The 19554-nt window shown below is 31.2% G+C and overlaps 1 protein-coding gene across 1 annotated transcript in view; it reads left to right on the top strand.

Moving 5' to 3' along the window:
* LOC106468281 (insulin-like growth factor 2 mRNA-binding protein 1) overlaps positions 1 to 18600 on the top strand; it is a 40643-nt gene extending 22043 nt beyond the window's left edge. The window contains exons 2-13 of the mRNA XM_022396617.1: positions 1129 to 1235; positions 2949 to 3015; positions 3422 to 3595; positions 5163 to 5249; positions 5762 to 5804; positions 6217 to 6311; positions 7276 to 7392; positions 7941 to 8370; positions 8647 to 8733; positions 10427 to 10555; positions 13484 to 13597; positions 15633 to 18600. Of these exons, the coding sequence (XP_022252325.1) occupies positions 3483 to 3595; positions 5163 to 5249; positions 5762 to 5804; positions 6217 to 6311; positions 7276 to 7392; positions 7941 to 8370; positions 8647 to 8733; positions 10427 to 10555; positions 13484 to 13597; positions 15633 to 15752 (1335 nt within the window). The 5' untranslated portion in view covers positions 1129 to 1235; positions 2949 to 3015; positions 3422 to 3482 and the 3' untranslated portion in view covers positions 15753 to 18600. The remainder of the gene's footprint in view (positions 1 to 1128; positions 1236 to 2948; positions 3016 to 3421; positions 3596 to 5162; positions 5250 to 5761; positions 5805 to 6216; positions 6312 to 7275; positions 7393 to 7940; positions 8371 to 8646; positions 8734 to 10426; positions 10556 to 13483; positions 13598 to 15632) is intronic.
* The last annotated feature ends 954 nt before the right edge of the window (positions 18601 to 19554 follow it).

Here is a 19554-nt window from a genome sequence, read left to right as displayed (position 1 = left end):
TATATATATATATATATATATATATATTGCTGTATGTTAATTCTTACCTGTGTTATTATGTAGGTATGCTGCAAATGCCATCCCTACTATGTTGTTTGCATTGTTTTTGAAGGATTGATGTTAGTCATCCCTACATTTACTTCCTTTTTTGAAAAGTCTTCTTTACTTGTTTGCTTGTTTTTCTATTTTTTTGTTTGCAATGCAGTGTTTCAATAAACATAGGAAGGTTGTATTTATAACCAAGTTCTAAATACAATGAGGTTCCAACTATAATATTTATTGTTTATCTATTATTGGCTAGTAATTACTGTTTCACTCTGTACTTAAACTTTTCAAAGGAACAACAAATTTCTGTAAGAAAGCTAACTTCAAGGGGTAATGATAGTATCTTTTACACTTAGAATTATATATATTTTTTTAAATTACTACTAGTTATTAGCAATACTTACAAAAGCGGATACTCCGTTTGAAACTGTCACCTCAGTGAAATTGGTCGACACCATTGTTTTGGTTTTTGAGTTATCATGTAATAAAAAAAGAAGCAGAAAGAAGAACAAGAAATTCAAACTTTTTTTATGGTAATTACAAACATTCTCAGAACTTATGACTCAGTCAATACATAGATATTGTTATAAAAGGAAACACTGTATAGTATTGTAAAGTTCTGATGACCTATTGAGGAGATATTTAAAATACCGTTTTGATTAACAATCCGAGCTATCCTTACATAGACAATTCTACTGCCTGCCTGATAAAACTGTTATTTAGCATGTGGGTACTGTTGACTAGTCGCCTTTGTTCTAGTGTTAGTTTATCGGTTCAAAATTACAGACGGCTAGCGCACATTGTTCTTGTACAGCTTTGTGCTAACCCTCGAAGCAAACAGCCAATCAATTACCGACTATATTCGATTAAATAGTATTGAGTACCGGTCATTAAATCATTTCATCGTTTCAAAAACTAGTTACGATTTCAAACTACCCAGAATATCGTCGTATTTTGTGAAGATAGTTGTAATACGAAGTTTTTTTTTTTCACCTGGACACAAATTTTCGTCTAAAATTCTTTTCATTTTGTTCCTCTTTCAGTACATGTTTTATGATTATTTTATTTTATTTCATCTTACAGGACTCGTACTAATAAGATCCATGTTGGCAACATTCCAAACAGCTTTGAATGGGATGAAATCAAAACATTGTTGACAACATTTGGTGAAGTTCAACATTGTGTTAAAGGTACTGTTAACAAGTTGCTTGATTCGATTGTCCCGAACAAGTGATTAAAACATTCCGTTTCTGAGACTTAACTGTTAGGGGATCTTGGTTACATTTGCTCGGTCAGTTAAAGTTTAGTTAGCTCTGTTCGACATTGCTACTATTTTATTTTATTTTTAACGAATTTTATAAACTATAACTATAACTTCTGTTGTTCAAGTATAAAACAGGAAACATGTATTGAAACGTTTAGTTTCGCAGTTTTTTATGTTTGAGATTTTTTGTTTTTGCTGAATTAATAAGCATGTTTTTTTGTGACTGTAGAGAATTACAAAATAACCTGACTTCTTTTTTTTGTGATTGGAGGAATTTTTTAATATTTTACTATGATGATGATTTATACGTTTTCTCTGACTTGTATTATGTGCCCATGGAAATGATTATATCATTATGGAGTGGATCTCAAATGGAAAGCAGACTTCCAGTGCTTAGAAGCTTCAAATTCAGACTTTTCCGGGGGAGGGGACATATCTTGGAAAGCTGAACGCCGCCAGTGCATTTAGAAATTTAATGTACTAAGAAGAGGATAGGTTCTCAACATTCTCTTTATTTATGAACTTAGAAAATTGCTTTAATTATGGAATAAAATACACAAACCTAACCTTTCTCCTCTAGACCCGTAAAGCGGAAATTACGTACATTTCCCTCAACCGGAAAGACCTCATCATACTTGCAAAATTAGATACATTATATGTAAAATAGACAAGTTTTTCACGCGCAATTTAGAACCCACTTCACTGTAATACGGAACGCTAGAAACGTACGGCTGGAAGTGACTGACCTAAAATTTACGAAGTCATTTTAAGACGCACAACACTGTTATTGTGGCATGAGTTTAAAAAAAATAATTTGTGACTTTTTAATCTCTTTATCCCCAATTTTTATAAAATCGTATGAGGCTATGAAATCTCTAGTGGACTTCCATGCACTATCAGTGTTCACTAATGGGGTTACCTACATTTTAAAAGTAATTGAAGAATAAGGTAACTGAACTTTTTTTTTATACAATGAAAACTTTAATATAATTTCAGGTACTTCTGTAGCATGCAAAAACAAAACTAGCAGACTTAAAATGTGTTCTATTTCGTCATCTCCAAATTGCTAATTGGTAATACTCTGAAACGCAACGTATAACAATTATCTTTGAATTAAATCTTAGGGTTGAAAAATCAAGCACAATAACGAATTATAAATACACGTAGCATCCTCATTTTACATACATTATGACCTATTTCATTTTATTTCAAATAGTTTACGGAAGCCAAACAACATTTTAAAAGCCAGTAGTTGGAGGTTAATATTAATTATATATTGAATCATGGCAAGCTGTGAACTTAAGAATGAAACTAAAAATCGACCAGGCAAATCGCTATAGCTAATTTAACATTTTTTTTTTTTTACTTTCCTGCTTATAAAGATTAGAATGTATTATGGACAATGTTTGGTTAAAATATACTTGGTCTACCTTTTACTTCAGCCAAACAGGCTTGAACAAAATTTTGATTTTAGTGTCTGTTTACATTATTTAGATCATTTTATTCTCCACATCATTTTACTTTTCTTTTTTTTTTGGCTTTTGTTATATTAGGGATTCAGTTTTAAGAAATAATTCATTTTAAGCTGCTAATTAGCAGTTATCCCCCAACAGATTGAGAGTTCATTTTCTTCTTTCAGGTCCAGCCAAATTTGAAAACTCGTATCATGTCTTTGTAACGTATGAAACTCCAGATCAAGCACAGCAGTAAGTTTGTATTATAAGCAGAATAACACATTGTACTATCTTACTTTTGATTTTATTACCATAATTAATAATTTACAATGGATAACTGTGTGACGTTATTCCTTCTCATTGTCAGTATTTGTATGTTTTTCTAACAGTTTTTGATAATGCAATACACAAGAGAAAAAAAAAGAAACTGAAAGAAAGTTAACATAATTGAACAGTCTCCTGTTGCTGATGGAAACAGCTTGTTCTACAATATCAATTATACATATTTCAAATTAACCTGGACTTGAGTATTTAGGCAATATGTTTATTTATGAAGTACAATACGTTTCATGCATTTTCTCACAAGGAAGTTCACAGGTATAGATTACTTGTCTGCTTCACTCTTGTGCCTTTTTTAAAATTTTATTATTGTTCTTAGAGCTTTCACCCAACTGAATGGATATGACATTGAAGGTTCACCTTTAAAAGTAGATTTTGTTATGGATCAAGGATATGGAAACCGTGGAGGTCGCACTAACAGAGGACCCTTCCCACTCTTTCCTTACTCAGGGAATTCTCCTAACCCCATGCGTCCAACAGATTTTCCTCTACGGTAATTTTTTTAACAGAGTTCTTCTTTATTACAGCTTTTCTTGTGAAGAATATTTAAAATATGTTGATGACAAAAAAAACTGATTTGTTAGTTTTTATGTTTAATAATGTAGTTAATGTAAAGGTTTAAGAACTTCCACAGAAATATGGTTTAAGGATTTTTCTGTAGATGTAATAAAATGAATTTATTGAAGAGGTCTCACTGACTTTTTATCTCCAAAATTAATACCTATTTTGAATACTACGTTCAAATCATAATTATATTAATTGATTAGTGTTTCAAAAGCTATTAATAAGTAGTTCTGATGTTAAACTTGCTGTTTTGGCAAAAGTTCAAATATTTCATGAGAGATTCTGTTTCTACTAGCTTTATTATTCAGTCTTCTCATTCTTTCAATGATATATAATTGGTAGTGTAAATATAATGTACATCATTTTACAGGATAGAGATCAGCATTTCTCAACCTTTTTAATAACATGTTCCACCTAAACTTCAGAAAATTTGCTGCATCTCATCGCAGAAAATTGTAGAAGTGTGACACGTATGGCAGCATTGTTTCATACTTGCTATGCTGGGTTCATGCATGTGACATTAATTTATAATTAGAATTTTGTGAAGTATTATGTAGCTTGTATTATACTTAGCTGTTTTGCAATTTTTTAAAAATATTGTCACCTAACCTTAAGCCTTTCTGCAGCTCGCTCACCCGTGGAGAAACGCTGGTATAGATAATGCTTCCAGTATCTTCATTTAGAGATAGGCTTGATATGTTGATTGAGAATCACTGAGAGCACATTGAACTCCTGTGACAGTTTTTGAAACACCTCATATCATATCAACATTTTTTTAAAATAAAACTTGCGATTCACAATGTGCTTCTGCTGAAATTGAGTTCACACTAAACAAGTGGGTTTTAAGATGTAATAAAATGCTGTGAAATTGTTATCAGCTAATTACTTAAGTATTTAAAAAGTTTACTTTGAATGTTTACTGTGTGAGATATAAAAATTATACAATAATGATAACAACTGATAGCAACTGTCATGATAAGTTAGTGACAAAATACTTGTTTGCTTTGATTTTTTACATATCAAAATAACGTAGAAATGTCAAAAGTGAGATAATTATGATTTTTGGAAAGCTTGGAAAAGTTCAATTAAATTGTAAAAATACTTTCATTCCTTTCCCATGTATTTTTTTTAAATTAAAAAAGTAATATGAATAAATATTTTAAAATAACATCTACGACCAAGGAATGAATAAAGTGGCGCCATCTTTCCATTATATTTAATAATTATTATGTAAGTAATGGATACAGTTATTGTGTTTATATTGAAGTAACGTAACTTGGGCTATAAAGAAAATTTTATGTTTGTGTATTTTAAATGTATTAAAAGTAAATTTATTACATGGTATATTAGATGTTTTTTCATTATAAGTTAATCCGATTAACATTAAGCATTTCTTTGGTTATATTTTATTTGTTTACATGTCTTTATCAAATTAGTTTTAAATGTTTTGTTTCTTAATTGTAACAGCAGTAATAACCCAAATTTATTTTCTTTAGAATACTTGTTTTTAGTGATATGGTAGGAGCAATCATTGGTCGAGCAGGTGGTACCATAAGACGAATATCGCAGGAATCTCGAGCCAGGTAAGAAAACTCCAAAAAATGTGTTTTCTTTAAGAATTATATCAAAATACTTGAGCATATTGTGTTGACACGCATTCCTACTGCCAATTAACAATTACCATATAGAAATACTAAACAATTTAAAACTAACTTAAGGACAAACTTAACTTGTGTGTAAAGCTATGTTTGATTACACTTGTTAACCTAACCAGAGCATGCTTAGCTAGGTTTAGTAGAATTTGACTGACTTGTTTCATTTTAATAAACAACTTTGTAAAATTATTGAATTTGGATAATAAATTAAGTAGTTTAAAATTATTCTTTTCCAATATGTAATGTAAAATATCATGTAACAATTTGTCCTTAAAACTGATTTTATTCACTGTTCTTTGTATTCAAATACAACAAGTCAGGTGGTTAAGAAGATAACTTTTAAATAACTTTTTTTGTAGTTTTCACTTTTTAGTCTTTTCATTTTCTTTCTATAAACAATCTAGGTAGGCTTTAATGTTTTTTTTTCTATCAAATTTCAGAGTTGATGTACACCGCAAAGAAAATGCAGGATCGGTTGAAAAAGTAAGTTTTTATAAATTCTAATTTTAGTTCATTGTTATTGTTAAACATCAATTGATTTATTATCTTGAGAAGAGACATTTCCAGCACGAGATGGGAACTGCTGTATTAACTTCAGCATTAATCATGCCAGGCAATAAGTTTCAAAGTGATAGTATGAAAAATAGGTTAAGTAGAGGCAGTGTCACAACTGTATGTGATTTGATAATCAACTTTTTTATTGGAACAACAAATTAAGTGTCATTAATGCCATTAGCCTTTTATGAGACAATTTTTTTTAAAACTTTGTCAAGGTGTGGTTTTGGAATATCTTAACAATTATTTTGTGTAATCTTTTTTGTTTTTTAGTTACTTGTAATTATGGATTTGCTTATTTTCTCCATAAAAAAATGCTAAATGTAACTTAACTACTTAGGTAATTACTATATATGGGGATCCAGAAAACTGTTCATTAGCTTGCAAGAAAATTTTAGAAGTGATGCAACAAGAAGCTGAAAACACCAGCCGAGGGTAAGACTTCTTGCAATCAATGAAAGCAGGAAATATTTTTAAGGTCAATATTTTTGTAAGCTACGCAAGTGTTAGAATTTAGATTATAATTGATATTGTACATTAAGAGAAATGATAAAAAAAAAACTGTGAATAAAGTCATGTTTATGTACACAGTATAATAAAAAAAAAACAGAAAAGAAACTTAGCTTGGGTGGAGCCAAACCAGACCACTTAGTATGAACTAGAATTTACATTCACTAAACTATATTTCGATTAGTAGAGGAACTGCAGAATTATGTTGGTTTAATTATAGTTTTCTTTGTGTTATCAGAATTGTTTCTTATGTGTGTTATGTTCATTATTTTGAAGAGCCTAATAGAATTTTAATTATAAATACTCATCTTGTATGCATGTTAGTAATGTATACTAAAAAAGGAAGCATTTGTTGTATTAAAACAGAAGCACATTAAAAAAAATAGCCCAACAAGTTTTGAATTAATGGATATGTAACTTTTAAATTTAATTAAGCGGAAGATGAGAAAGGTCATGTGTAGTTTCTGAACAAATATTTAAATACTATAATTGTAAGAGAATACAACCAATGAATAAAGCTATAAATTAGGCCAACAGTATCCTGTTTTACACATTTAGGTAAAGTTAATCAAAAGTGAAAAAGCTGTTTCTCTGACTATCCTGTTATCATGATGTACCAACTGCCATTTTGTTTTCAGTTTGGAGTTCCATGTTGGGATTGAAATTGTTTTACATTTCAATTTAAAACTATTTAGTTATAAAGTGTAATTTACTCTCTTGTATTTGAGTTTAAGACTATTTAGTTATAAAGTGTAAATTACATCTGTGTAAGTTGGGTTTAAGAGACGTGTTTTTACTAAAAATAAATTATTTGTGCAATTGATGTTGTATGCTGCAAGTAATGAGTGTACAAAAATTATGCTTTATTGTAATACATTTTCTGTTCCAGTGACATTCCCTTGAAACTTTTAGCTCACAATAACCTGATTGGTCGCCTTATTGGCAAAAGTGGCAATACCATCAAAGGAATAATGGAGAAAACAGACACCAAAATAACTGTTTCTAGGTATTGTAGATTAACTGGTCTTTATTTTTAATCAAAATATGCTTCACCTGAAATTCTGAACAGGAAAAGATAAAATTATTCTATGAAACGATTTATATTTAACATACTTGAATATCATGTTATTTCTGGTTTATATAGCTGTTTGTTCCATGCTAAGTCACTTCTTTAAGGAGAAAGTTTAATGGTGTTGTAAATGATACTTGGTATAATGTTCTTCTAAAAAGAAAGATCATTGAAGAAAATTATGTATTATTTTATGCAGTTGTGTACTGTATAATTCTCTTGTTAATAGGATCAAACAGTGAATATTTGTGTGAGACCATTGTGTCCACTAACTATACATCATAAGTTCTGTGGAATAGTATTGTAATGTATACAGTGCATTAAAAAAGCATATTAATACTCTTGCAAGAACTACAATTATCTTATCAAAGTGATGCTTTTTGTCTAAAATATAGGACATTAAAGTTTATGGATAATGTTTTAGGTGCATCTGTTGTGAGAATTTGTCTATCCTTTTAAAATCTATGCAATGTGTTGTTCTGCAGTAGCATCCATGATGTTAACAGCTTTAACATGGAACGAATTGTAACAATTGTGGGCAAACTGGAAAATACTTCTAAAGCTGAACAGATGATCAGTTCAAAACTACGCCAGAGCTACGAGAATGACCTTTCTTCCATGGCTCCCCAAACATTTATGTTCCCTGGGGTCCATCCTATGGCTATGATGTCTACCATGGGGGGCCCTGGTTGTCCTCCTGCTCCTCGTGGTACACAAACCATCCCTCCATATGGCATGTACAACTCACCTTGTATGCCTGTAAACTATCCCCCAGGGTCCATGTCATCGCAACAGCAAGATCCAAGTAAGGAACAGGTGTTCTTGTACATTCCAAACACTGCTGTTGGTGCCATAATAGGTACTGGTGGTTCGAGCATCAGGGACATGATCTGTTCTTCTGGAGCTAGTATAAAGGTCAGTTGAACATACTGGTTAACATAGGCTAAGTTTAATTTCGACAAAATAGGAACTTGTGCACTGTATTGATTGAACTAGCCGTCAAATCATGTTCAGTTTAATTTACATAATCATCCCAATATTATCAGCTAGTGAGCATTAGATATATGCATAGTCAGTTATGTCATTTGCCTCATCTGCTTAGTTTTTAATGGAATGTTCAACAGTTGTTTAGATTTTATATTGTTGGGTTTTAAACTGATAGTTTTTAAGTTTTAGTTATTTTTCTTCAAGGTTGCACAGCCTAATAAAGATGAACCGTTAGAAGGACAAACAGAAAGAAAAGTAACCATAATAGGGACACCTGAGTCACAGTGGAAAGTAAGGAGAGTTCTATGTTTTAACTTTTTACACTTTGGATATTGTTGGCACATTGTAGTCAGTAGCAGGAAAAATACAAAAAACAAATTATATTAATAATATACGATCATAATACAAAAACAATTATCTCACCCAAAAATGAATTGGACTCCATTTTGACAAAATTTGATCATGATTCAGATATTTTTCATCGGAAGAGATTATTATGCATTGTTTTTGTAATTTAATGATAAAAAAACAACAAAGAATTCCTCTAAAGTTTGTCCTTTCTTTTAACTTGAACAACAGGAATGGTGTATTTTTGATAAGAAAGTAAAGAATAACATTTTATTGTTGTAATTGCTGTAGAGAGAAAAACTGAAGTTACTATTAGGCTTAGCCCTGAAAAACTAAATAAATAAGATACTGTCTCATTGCAAACTTGAAATATGTTTCTAGTTTTATTCAGAATTAGGTGTGGAATACTGCTATTTCCTGAGAAGTTTTGGGGTATTCTAGTAGAGTGCTTCTCAACCTGGGTTCTGCAGAACCCTCAGTTTCCTGAAAGACATCCAGGGGTTTTGCGGAATGCAAGAGTTCCGCATATTCTAATGGATAAATACATACTAGTCACGTAATTGCATTTCAACTACATCATATTTCTTTATTAGTATAGCAGGTTTCATAATGATGCAACATAACAACAAGTCACTGCATTGTTTTAAGTTAGTGAGTGAGACTAAGTACAAACAGGTGCTTTAGTCTTGTAAACTTTTATTATTTAAGAGAATGTGTTTCTTGTTATTTGTGCCGAGTAATTGACTCAAGAAATTTTTCATACTTTGAATGTATGTGTGTGGGTATATAGCTGCATTAAACATACATACTCTGTCTGGAATTATTGATATAGTATTGCAGTAGTGTTTTTTTATAATGAATGCTACGAAGGGTTCCATGACACAAATTTGATGTCAGAAGAGTTCTGTGGATTCAGAAAGGTTGAGAACCATTCTAGTACATGTTTGTATGATGATTAGTGAATCTGACATCTAGTTCTGGCAATGACATTACTGATGGAACAATCAAAGGATATTGATGTATTATAAATAACATTTCTTTGCATCAGTTTTAATATAAATCTTTTATCACTTATGAATTGGAATCTAGCATCACACAGTGGTATGTAAGATAATTGTATGGAAAGGAAAGGATTGATCTTTATCTACTAACAACCAGTGGCACAGCAGTCAGTCTGAAGGCTTATAATATAAAAACTGAGTTTTGATACCTGTAGTGGGTACAGCACAGATAGCTCACTGTGTAATTATGTGCTGAACTGCAAACAAACAAAATTTTTATCGACTATAGAATTGTATGAGAGGGAAAGATTAACCTTCATTCATCATGAAAAATGTTTTAAGTTCAGGAAGATTTTGATTTATGTGTCCTTGAATTACTCATTGAGTAATACCTCCAAATGAAAACTACATTCCACAAATTTTTATAATAATAATAATAACCTGCTCCCATTGAAATACAATAACATCATTCTAAATTCTCACCAATTGGTGAAAAATTTGAGGTTTGGAAGACAGAAAAATGTTAGTATGTAAACAATTATTTTTTCACATCCAAAGTTTTCACATTTGTAAACTATCATGTTGTAAGTTAGACTTTCAAATAAACTACCTTATTTGACTGCTTGTTGTTACAGGCACAGTTCATGGTCTTCAAGAAAATTAGCTACGAAGGCTTTGCTGGACCTCAGGATGCACGTCTTAGGGTAGAAATCTTTGTTCCATCATCTCAAGTTGGTCGCATAATTGGGAAAGGAGGACAGACAGTAAGTAGCATCCACTTCATTAGCACTATTTATGGAGACATCCTTAACCTTTCCCTTAAATAAAACTTACAAAGAGTAAAAATCATAAGTGATAAAACGAATCAAACTGAGTACGAGTGTTATAACATTTTTATTTTTAAAAAAGTTTGCTTTTGGAGGGGAGGTGGGTTTAATTAAAAATAATGATAGTTTAAATTACAAAATTCACTACTCCAATTGTCATTGTTCTCTGTTAGGGCAGTGGTATGTCTGTGGACTTGCAATGCTAAAATCTGGAGTTCAATTCCCCATGGTGGACACAGCAAATAGCCCAATGTGGCTTTTGCATTATGGTTTTTATCCTTAAATTACTTGCAAAAACTTCAATATTCATATATGAGATAAGTTGCTTGAATAATATAATTAACCATAGAATTAATAATAGTGATCCACAATTATATGATCAGCTTTCTTAAACACATTTTTCTAAACTATTTATGAACCAAATTGCTCGTATGTCAATGACTTCATTGGTTAAAAAATCCTTAATAGCATATATATTGCAAAGAAAAAAGTGAAAACAAAACTACTATCACTATTGTAGTCACTTACCCCAATTGCTGCTGGAGTCATTTGGGTATTAAACATTTTTTTTTACAAAATGAGAGATTTTACCAAATTCTTTGGGTTTGCTTTTCTACACTGACTATTTTAATGGGCAAAAACATATTCTACAATATGCTGAAATATGTAAAAATAGTAGTAAATTTATGAAAACAAGTCAGTAATGTGTGTATTAAGTGAGCTAAAATGTAATTGGTTGAATAGTTGTAAGTATACTTTGCTGGCTTTACTGCAGCAAGTGGTCAAACTCTTGAGCAATATTGTATTGTAAGTATACTTTGCTGGCTTTACTGCAGCAAGTGGTCAAACTCTTGAGCAATATTGTATGGTCTGGTTAATGATATGGTAACATAATGCATTGAATCAGTTTATGTTTACAGCATTTTGATGTGTACAGCACATAACTTGAAGTTTACATATTGTACCAAAGAATCTTTTTTAATTCCTCTTATCAGTGATTCTGAAGAATTGCATTTGCTATTCTTGCAAAGAGTTTGTAGTAAACAATTAAATATGGGTTCTACTATTTTACTTTATAACTACTTTGTGAAATGTGTGATTTGTTAAATAACTTTCTTCTGTTGCAACCTTTTGAAAAGAGTTGAACATTGGATTACAAGTAAACTCTTACCAATCCTCATATTCTTTCCAAAGGGAAATCCATTGTAAGAATGATGAACAGGATAATTAAAAAATGTAAGCCAAACATCAGCGAACATCCATGACTTTCCCTCAGTTTGGTCTGTTGAAATATTAGCAATTGATATTTTGAAAGTTTTTATATGCGAGTTTATTTGCAAGATGATGCCATTGTTTGGCAAATGAAGCATTGTTTGTAAAAATACCTTTTAAGGCTCTTGATTTTAGCCATTGTAAACAAATGTTTTAAAATTCTCACTGGGGTACCCATATTTAGCAATATAATAGCTTAGAATGCTATTTAATGTTTCACAGTATTGTCTCTAGTGATTTGGGAGTTGTAAAGGTTCTGGTTTTTATTTTCCCCAATTCTTCCAATTTTTTTTCTTTGAACCAAAAACTTCTTTGCTGCTGAAGGTTTCCATGCAAAGTATCTAGTGTATTGGAAAGCAGAGTTATTATCCCCAATGTATAGTAAAGTTACTAATGTTGCAAAGAAATGGGTAAGAGAGTTATCAAAATTGGAGAAGGAGAAAGAACTTACAGTAAACATTTGTGTTGTTCAACGTTTGATAAAGCAGACAAATGCAGGATTTGTAAGATCGATCCAGATGAAAGATACTACCAAAATTTCTGTTCCTCTGGCAGTGTCAAAAGTTGTTATAGATAAGTTAGATAGATTTACGAAGGAATTGGACACAGTAAATAAGAGAAAGCAGAAATGGAAGGGGAGACATAGTTTAAAACAAATAGAATTTTCAATCAAAATCTGTGAATCATGCAATATTGTTCCCATTCCTTTGTTCTCAAATATATTATTTCATTGGTATGTTACAAATACTGTTCATTTATAAAAGCTGTAATAATGGAAGTTTTGAACATGTATCTATAAGTATGTTGATTTTGTAGCTTATGAAGTTAAGCATCTTCAGAAGAAAGCAATGTCGTATACAAATGTTTAAATGATATGTTAGTATGATAAGTGTTTATAATACCATTGATAGGAAGGGTTGGCTTTTCTTCTGAAACTGACATTAATAAAGTTTGAAATACTTAGTAAATGAAGTGCCCTAAATTAGAAAGGTGGCAAATTTTAAGTCTTGTATCAAAGTTTGAAGAAAAATATAAGAGAATAGCCATTTTAATTTGAGATTTGAATTTTTCTAGTTGTAATAGGACACTAAAGAATATCTCCAAAGCTCTTATAGGTGTAGGGTATTAATATAATATCAAGTTCATATCCTAACTCGTGTGTGTGGTGGTGGTGGTGGTAGTGGCCAGGATTTGACTCTGGATATTTCAGTTAGAAAAGCTGGTGTGCTATCCAGTCATCCAGGGTCTTCCCTGTTAGGGCCTCAATCATCAAGTTAGAATTAGTATTTAGTTATTATAATAATATAAATTAGTAATTTATTAAGTTATACCTAAACGATCATATAGGTTGATATCTGATCACCAGAACCTTGTCATAAGTAAAGAATTCCAGCCTTTAAACTTTGTCCAGAACATTGACAGTTTCATATGGAAATAAGAAATGTCAACTTGTTAGAAAAAGTAATTTACTGGTTTATATTATTTTGTTCAGGTACAAGAAATATATAATTGTTCCATTTAGAGATTGTAAATTTGACAGTTTTTCCAAGTTCCAAAAGTACAAGGATCGTAAAGATGCTTTATTTTACATAGGTTCGAGAAATGCAGAGGATAACCCAGGCAGCAATAAAATTACCAGAAGAGAGCCAGAACACTCAAGCAGAGGAAACCCCCATCTGCATCATTGGCGATTTTTACAGCTCACAAGTATGTTACTTTAATCTGTTAACTAAAGCAAATAATTTTGTTTTAATATCTGTGAATATAATTAAGCTTATATATTTGTATTTTTGTGTAAATTGAATATTTCATGACTCCATATATTGGGAATGATTGATGTTAGTTGTAATGATTTTAGATAGTACTCAAAGTAAAAGAAACTAGACATTAGTGTAGAAAAATGCCACTTGCAGAGACATGCCAGAACTGAAAGTAGGGGGCCTAACTACTTAGAATTGATGCCCTAAAAAAAGTTCAAAGTAATAGATGATCTTCTGCATCATTAGTTCTACTTTAAAACAGACCTTCCGGACAAAATCGTAGAGAGTCACTACAGCAGCCAACTTAAGTCAAGTCTGAGACCCTACAGACATGAAAAACCCTCAACTCTAGTTATACTTTTATTTAGTTTTCTTTAACTTGGAGACTAATAACTTTTAGTTTTTATTTGAAATTTTCTGATGTTATCTAACTTATTGAAATGCAGCAAGTGGATGCAGCTATGCAAAATACTCAATGTAACACTCAAGGCCTTTACCTATCATGTTCTCATATCATCATTATCCTGACTTTGTCACCTTTTACCCTTCAAGGTTCCATTGGCCTCATTAATGAACTCATTATTTATCAAAGTTAATGAGTTGTCATTAATCCTTTTGACAGTCGATATTTTTCTCATAGATTTGATACTTCTCTCTATATCCTCTTGACAGAAAGTCTAGCCATGTAATAAGCATATTGGCTAAATATGCAATTATGGAGCATGTTTTGTCTGCTTAATGTAATTTCTAACCTTGGGTTTTAATAGCTACTCTTTCATAACTCTGAATGTCTGTGATAGGAACATTGCAAGGAAAACTATGTTGAATTCTACAACATCAATTTCCTCTAAATATTAGCGGCTCATAGAATGACTGGGTTTCTCAAGTACAAACTTTTAGCTCCATCATCTCTTGACCGATTTGAGATCTAATTACAATTTTAGACTCGGGAGGTCAAACCTTTTCGATTGATGTATTTGACCATGCCCAAGGCCTCGTAGATTAATTTACTCTAATCCTGTGTAAAAGAATTGCAAGTGCCACGGCTGTTGAGGATTCCCTCTTGTTTTCTGCACATAATTATAATAACTCTGCCTCTATTAGTCCCCATATGCAGTTGTTTCAATACTTTCACATATCAAGCTTCAAAATCTAATTATAGTTAAAGTTCATTTGCTTGGCCATACAATACAATGAAAAGCATAAACAGAGCACACACAACAATGTACTTTTTCTCACTGATTCTAAACATGTAAACCAAGCAGTAATCAATACAGGACAGCTCATCTGAATTATTTCACATATTTTGTTGTGAAACAGATTCCATAACTTATTAGTTTTTTAATGGACAAGTGGAGGAAGAAGAGGTTAAACGTACCTGACCCTCCTTGGTATTAAATTCCTAAAAAACGACAAAAGAAAGTGTGTGTGGACAAGTGGATAGCCAAAACTCTCAGTACAAAGGAAAATATGGGTTTAATTAATCCTTTGATCTATGTCAGTTCTGCAATGTGAAATTGACAATTCCTTAAACTTCATAGACTCTATTAGTCAAATCAGTTACAAACTGGTTCAAGCTTGATGAGTAACCAGTTAGAAAATTTTCAAAGTGTGACATTCCCTAATTGAAGGCTGCAATTTTTCTTTTTCATTTAAAGTCAACTATTGAGAATGTTTTGTGTTGTAGTCAGACATTTGGAAAAATGGTACTCCTATTTAATGTTAGTATATATCATTTTGTTTAGCTTTTTCTTGTGCTTAAGCATATTTTCTAAACTAAAAATATATTGAAAGATGTATTTTTTTTATAGATTAGTTTGTCATCATAGAAAGCTACTTTATACCAAGTAAGGGAAGAAAAATATGCTGTTAAAATTGTTTGGTTTTTTGGTTGTTTTTTTTCCATGTATGCAAAAGTTCAATATAATTTGAAAGTTGTCTTATAATGGAAATAATAAACATTAAACTGGATGTCTTTATAGGCTGCCCAACGCCACATCCGAGCCCTAGTAACTCGAAGCCAGACAGGCACCCATGCGCCAGGATGCCATGGGCTTCTACCAATGCCCCCACGACCTCCTTGTCCAGGCCAGGTCAATTAACTTTTGTGACACAGAATTAATGCCATGGTAATGCTGCCTACTCTCATTTTCAAACCAAAGAGGAGCAGCATAAAAACAGTCTTAAAACACTGTGCTATACAGAAGCATTATTATTATTTTTTTTTTCTAAAGAATGAGAAGGGAGAATTTGAATTTCATCTGGAATGTTATCAATATGGCATACAGAAATTAAGGATGCATTGCTTTGTTCAAAAAAATCCTTTTACCTGTTTCAGAAGATTTATTTACTGATAAGACATTTGATGCAAAGCTATCATTTTGAGAATATTCAAAACATCTGAATCATTGAGACTATTGGGTGGGAGGGGTGGTAGAAAGTTTAAAGTCGGGGATGGGAAAGGGGTGGGTTAAATGTTTTATTTCATTTTAAGTTTGTTGAAACATTTATATAGGACCATAATTGTTGACGATTATTGTGGTCTTTCTTTTTTTTTTATAAATGTGTTATAGAAACTTATTTTTGATATACTTGTTGGAGGAACTTTTTTGTTGAAAGATTTTTATTGGAAGCATTTTAGCTCATCATTAGTGGCCACATCATCAAAATAGGTCATTGTTTCACATAACATTCAAGTTTCTCCAATGAGGATTGATCCTAGCCAATTTAACTAAATTAATAAAACAAAGCTCAAGTTTGCTATTGCAAACTAACTGAAAAATTCTTTCACTCAAAAGTGTAAATTTATCATAAACATCCTTCATTCATGCTCTGTTTATTCGGATATAAATAGATCAATATACTTTTTACAGCTTTAAAAGTGACATTCTCCTCATATTTTATTTGAAATGCATCAGGCATGAAACCAAACAGAGCCATGGATTTATAAAGAATATGAATTAAAATAATTTAATTATTATATAAAAAAAGAAAGAAGGATATATGTAGAGAAAGATGATTAGTAACCTACAGTACAACTTTGGATGCCTTTATAGACAATTACTTGTATGTTAATAGCCATGTTGTTCAACCTGTAGAAGTTTCTTATTCATGTTGAAAACAGTTCCAGGGATTCATAAACCATTATTAATTACTACTAGAAAAAAATAATTCTAGAGTCAATGTGTCTTGAAACTAAAACACTTTTTGTTATCAATGCTATTTGCACAAGATGAAAAGGTATGTTAAGTAACAAAGCTAGATGTTATGACTGATGAAATGATCATCTAACATAATACATCTTTGAATATTCACAAGATTGAAAACTTACAAAGTGAATTATAGTCTGTGGCCTAAGACTGCCACGAGCAGCCTTGTTTCCTCTCAGGCTTGCTTTCTATAAATACCTACTACCTCATTTGTTTGACCATCCTGTTTCAAATGTGCTTTTGCAAATCACTTTCTGGCCAAAGTTGGTAAGAAATCAAACGTTGACAGAAACGACTGCTAGATGATAATGAAGATAAGTGTTCTGGATATACTTCCATTTTTCATTATAATAACTGAAGTGGACATGGAGAGTATAATCATAAGTTTATCCACTCTTTGAAATTGTGTCATGCTTGACGTTACAAACGTGATAGCATTATATATATAAAATACAGAGGTTATCAAGAAAAAATGGAGCAAACAGAAATGCTTGTTTCTACCTCTTTGAGTTGCATCATTTACAGGAAAGCATATTAAAATGACTAAGTTAAATGTCATTCATCTCCTGTGATAGATTACTACCAGTTTTATTTTACTTTGATATCCTATAGGTTACAGTTTCATCTGTCATGAAATGGACCATGCTGGACTGCAAAAACAGTAGAAATATTGTTTTTTAGTCAAACTTAAACAGTCTGTTAACAGACTGACAGACTCCATTGTTTTTGATATATCCTTCATCTATAGAAAAGGAAGTGTTGAAATAATATTGCTTTGAAAAGTCCTTAGTGTTAATCTTCAAGTTCACGATTTACCAGTGTAGTAATAAATTGTAGAGATAGTTACATCCCCTAAAAGGTTAGCCATGTAGTTTTTTCATTTTTTTCCAGATGTTATCTCAAAAAAAAAACAAAATTGTTTTGTTTTCATATTTATGTTGAAAATTAGAGGACGATGCATTTGAAGATTATTCTCTTTAATTCTGGAATCTATCGTCTTACCACTGGCTAAAGAAAGTCAGTTAAGTAGTACTGGTTCATATTTAAGATTATTATGTTACTACAGTTTTGGTGGTTGTAAAATTCAGGATTTAGTGAACTCCCCCCCCTTTTTTTTTTCTTAATAAATGTTCTTAGGATATTTCAGTGTGTGAAGATTTTGGAACCTAAAAAAAATGGAAAATGCTACGTGACGTAAGCATTACCCATTTTAAAGACTCTGGAACCATAAGATTTTTAACAAAAATAACATTTGAAGTTTTACTAATATTTTTCCCCCTTCCAGATAAACCAGTTGTGGATAATCTTTGGGCTTAAGATGAATCTGATTACAGTTCTGTGCCATAACTCCAAGTTCAGTAAAACCCAATACCACTGGTAGGCATGTTGACTCAAACACGGGTAAATCCTATATTCTTATGGTCATTGTAGTCTTGGCAAAAGATGCATCTACAGGAAAGCTGGAATATCTTGTATGAATAATGTTACAAAAGTTTTATTAGTAGAGCCTCACATCTGAAGTAAGCTTTCCTCACTTTGATTGTTTTGATTTTTTTTTTTCAATTCTGCGTGACTGGGAAGAGCCCATTCCATTACATAACAATTGATCAGTTTCTCTGTAAGGTTAGGTTTTGGATTAGCCAGGTAAGCCACAGTAATGTTACTGTCTGACTAGAGTTTCATCCCCTATGTACCTGTAAACCTTTTCTATGGAGAAATTAAATTATTCTATGAAAAATGACCAAACTGTTGCTCTAATTTCTTTGTAATGTACATGCAAAAAAAAACGCTTGGGACAAACACTTTTTTTAATAATTACTGAACGTGCTGAATTTAACATAAAAAATTAGATGTTGAACTGGTTTAAAGTTTGTGACAAGAACATATATTTCAAGTACTTTATGTACTGATCAAGTTATTATCACTTGCTCTGCATATGAACAAATAACAAGCACAGATGAAAGTAAGGTTGCCTTTTAGAAAGTGGGATACGATTTTTTTATACATAATTAATACACTTGATTCTTCAGAAAATACATTCATTTGTTTTCAGTAAATTGTTGCACTATCCACTATTAAACTTTTTCATATTTCAGTTTCTGATATAAGAATTACAATAAAAGTAAAGTAGAACTTTCAACCACTTATTGTGTATTTTTGGTAAAAATATATTATGATAACCACAATTCAAAGATGGATTAGCATGTACAACCTACCTGAATAAATTTGTCATTACTCTGTAAAGGGGGAGTTGCTTTTTAGTTTTCACAGAATTAAACAAATTAGTACTATTCTAATTATTTTAATGGCTAGTTCTGAGCACACAGAAGAGTAAATGCTGGACTATAAAAAACTTATGGTTGAATGTGGCACATTGACAAAAAACAACAAATACTGTTTATTCTTTCATTTTTCTACACCATAAATTATCTTAACTATACCTATATTTGTTTTCATATGCTTCTCATTTTAAATCTATTAAAATTATTCCACAAGTTCGTGTATGAAAGTATATAAATAAGATAATTAAAAATTAATTTGAAAAGGGGAATAGGGATTATCATAAAAGTACAGAAACAACTTTAATCAAATGTAAAGATTATATTTTCAAGCCTACAACTAGGGACTCGTATATATATATATATATATAGAACTAGGCTGGAAATAGTGTCTACATTATTTTCTCAAGCTACAA

The sequence above is a fragment of the Limulus polyphemus genome, unplaced genomic scaffold, assembly GCF_000517525.1.
Source record: "Limulus polyphemus unplaced genomic scaffold, Limulus_polyphemus-2.1.2 Scaffold2946, whole genome shotgun sequence".
Taxonomy (NCBI): Eukaryota; Metazoa; Arthropoda; class Merostomata; order Xiphosura; family Limulidae; genus Limulus; species Limulus polyphemus.
This window is presented reverse-complemented; position numbering and strand designations above follow the sequence as displayed.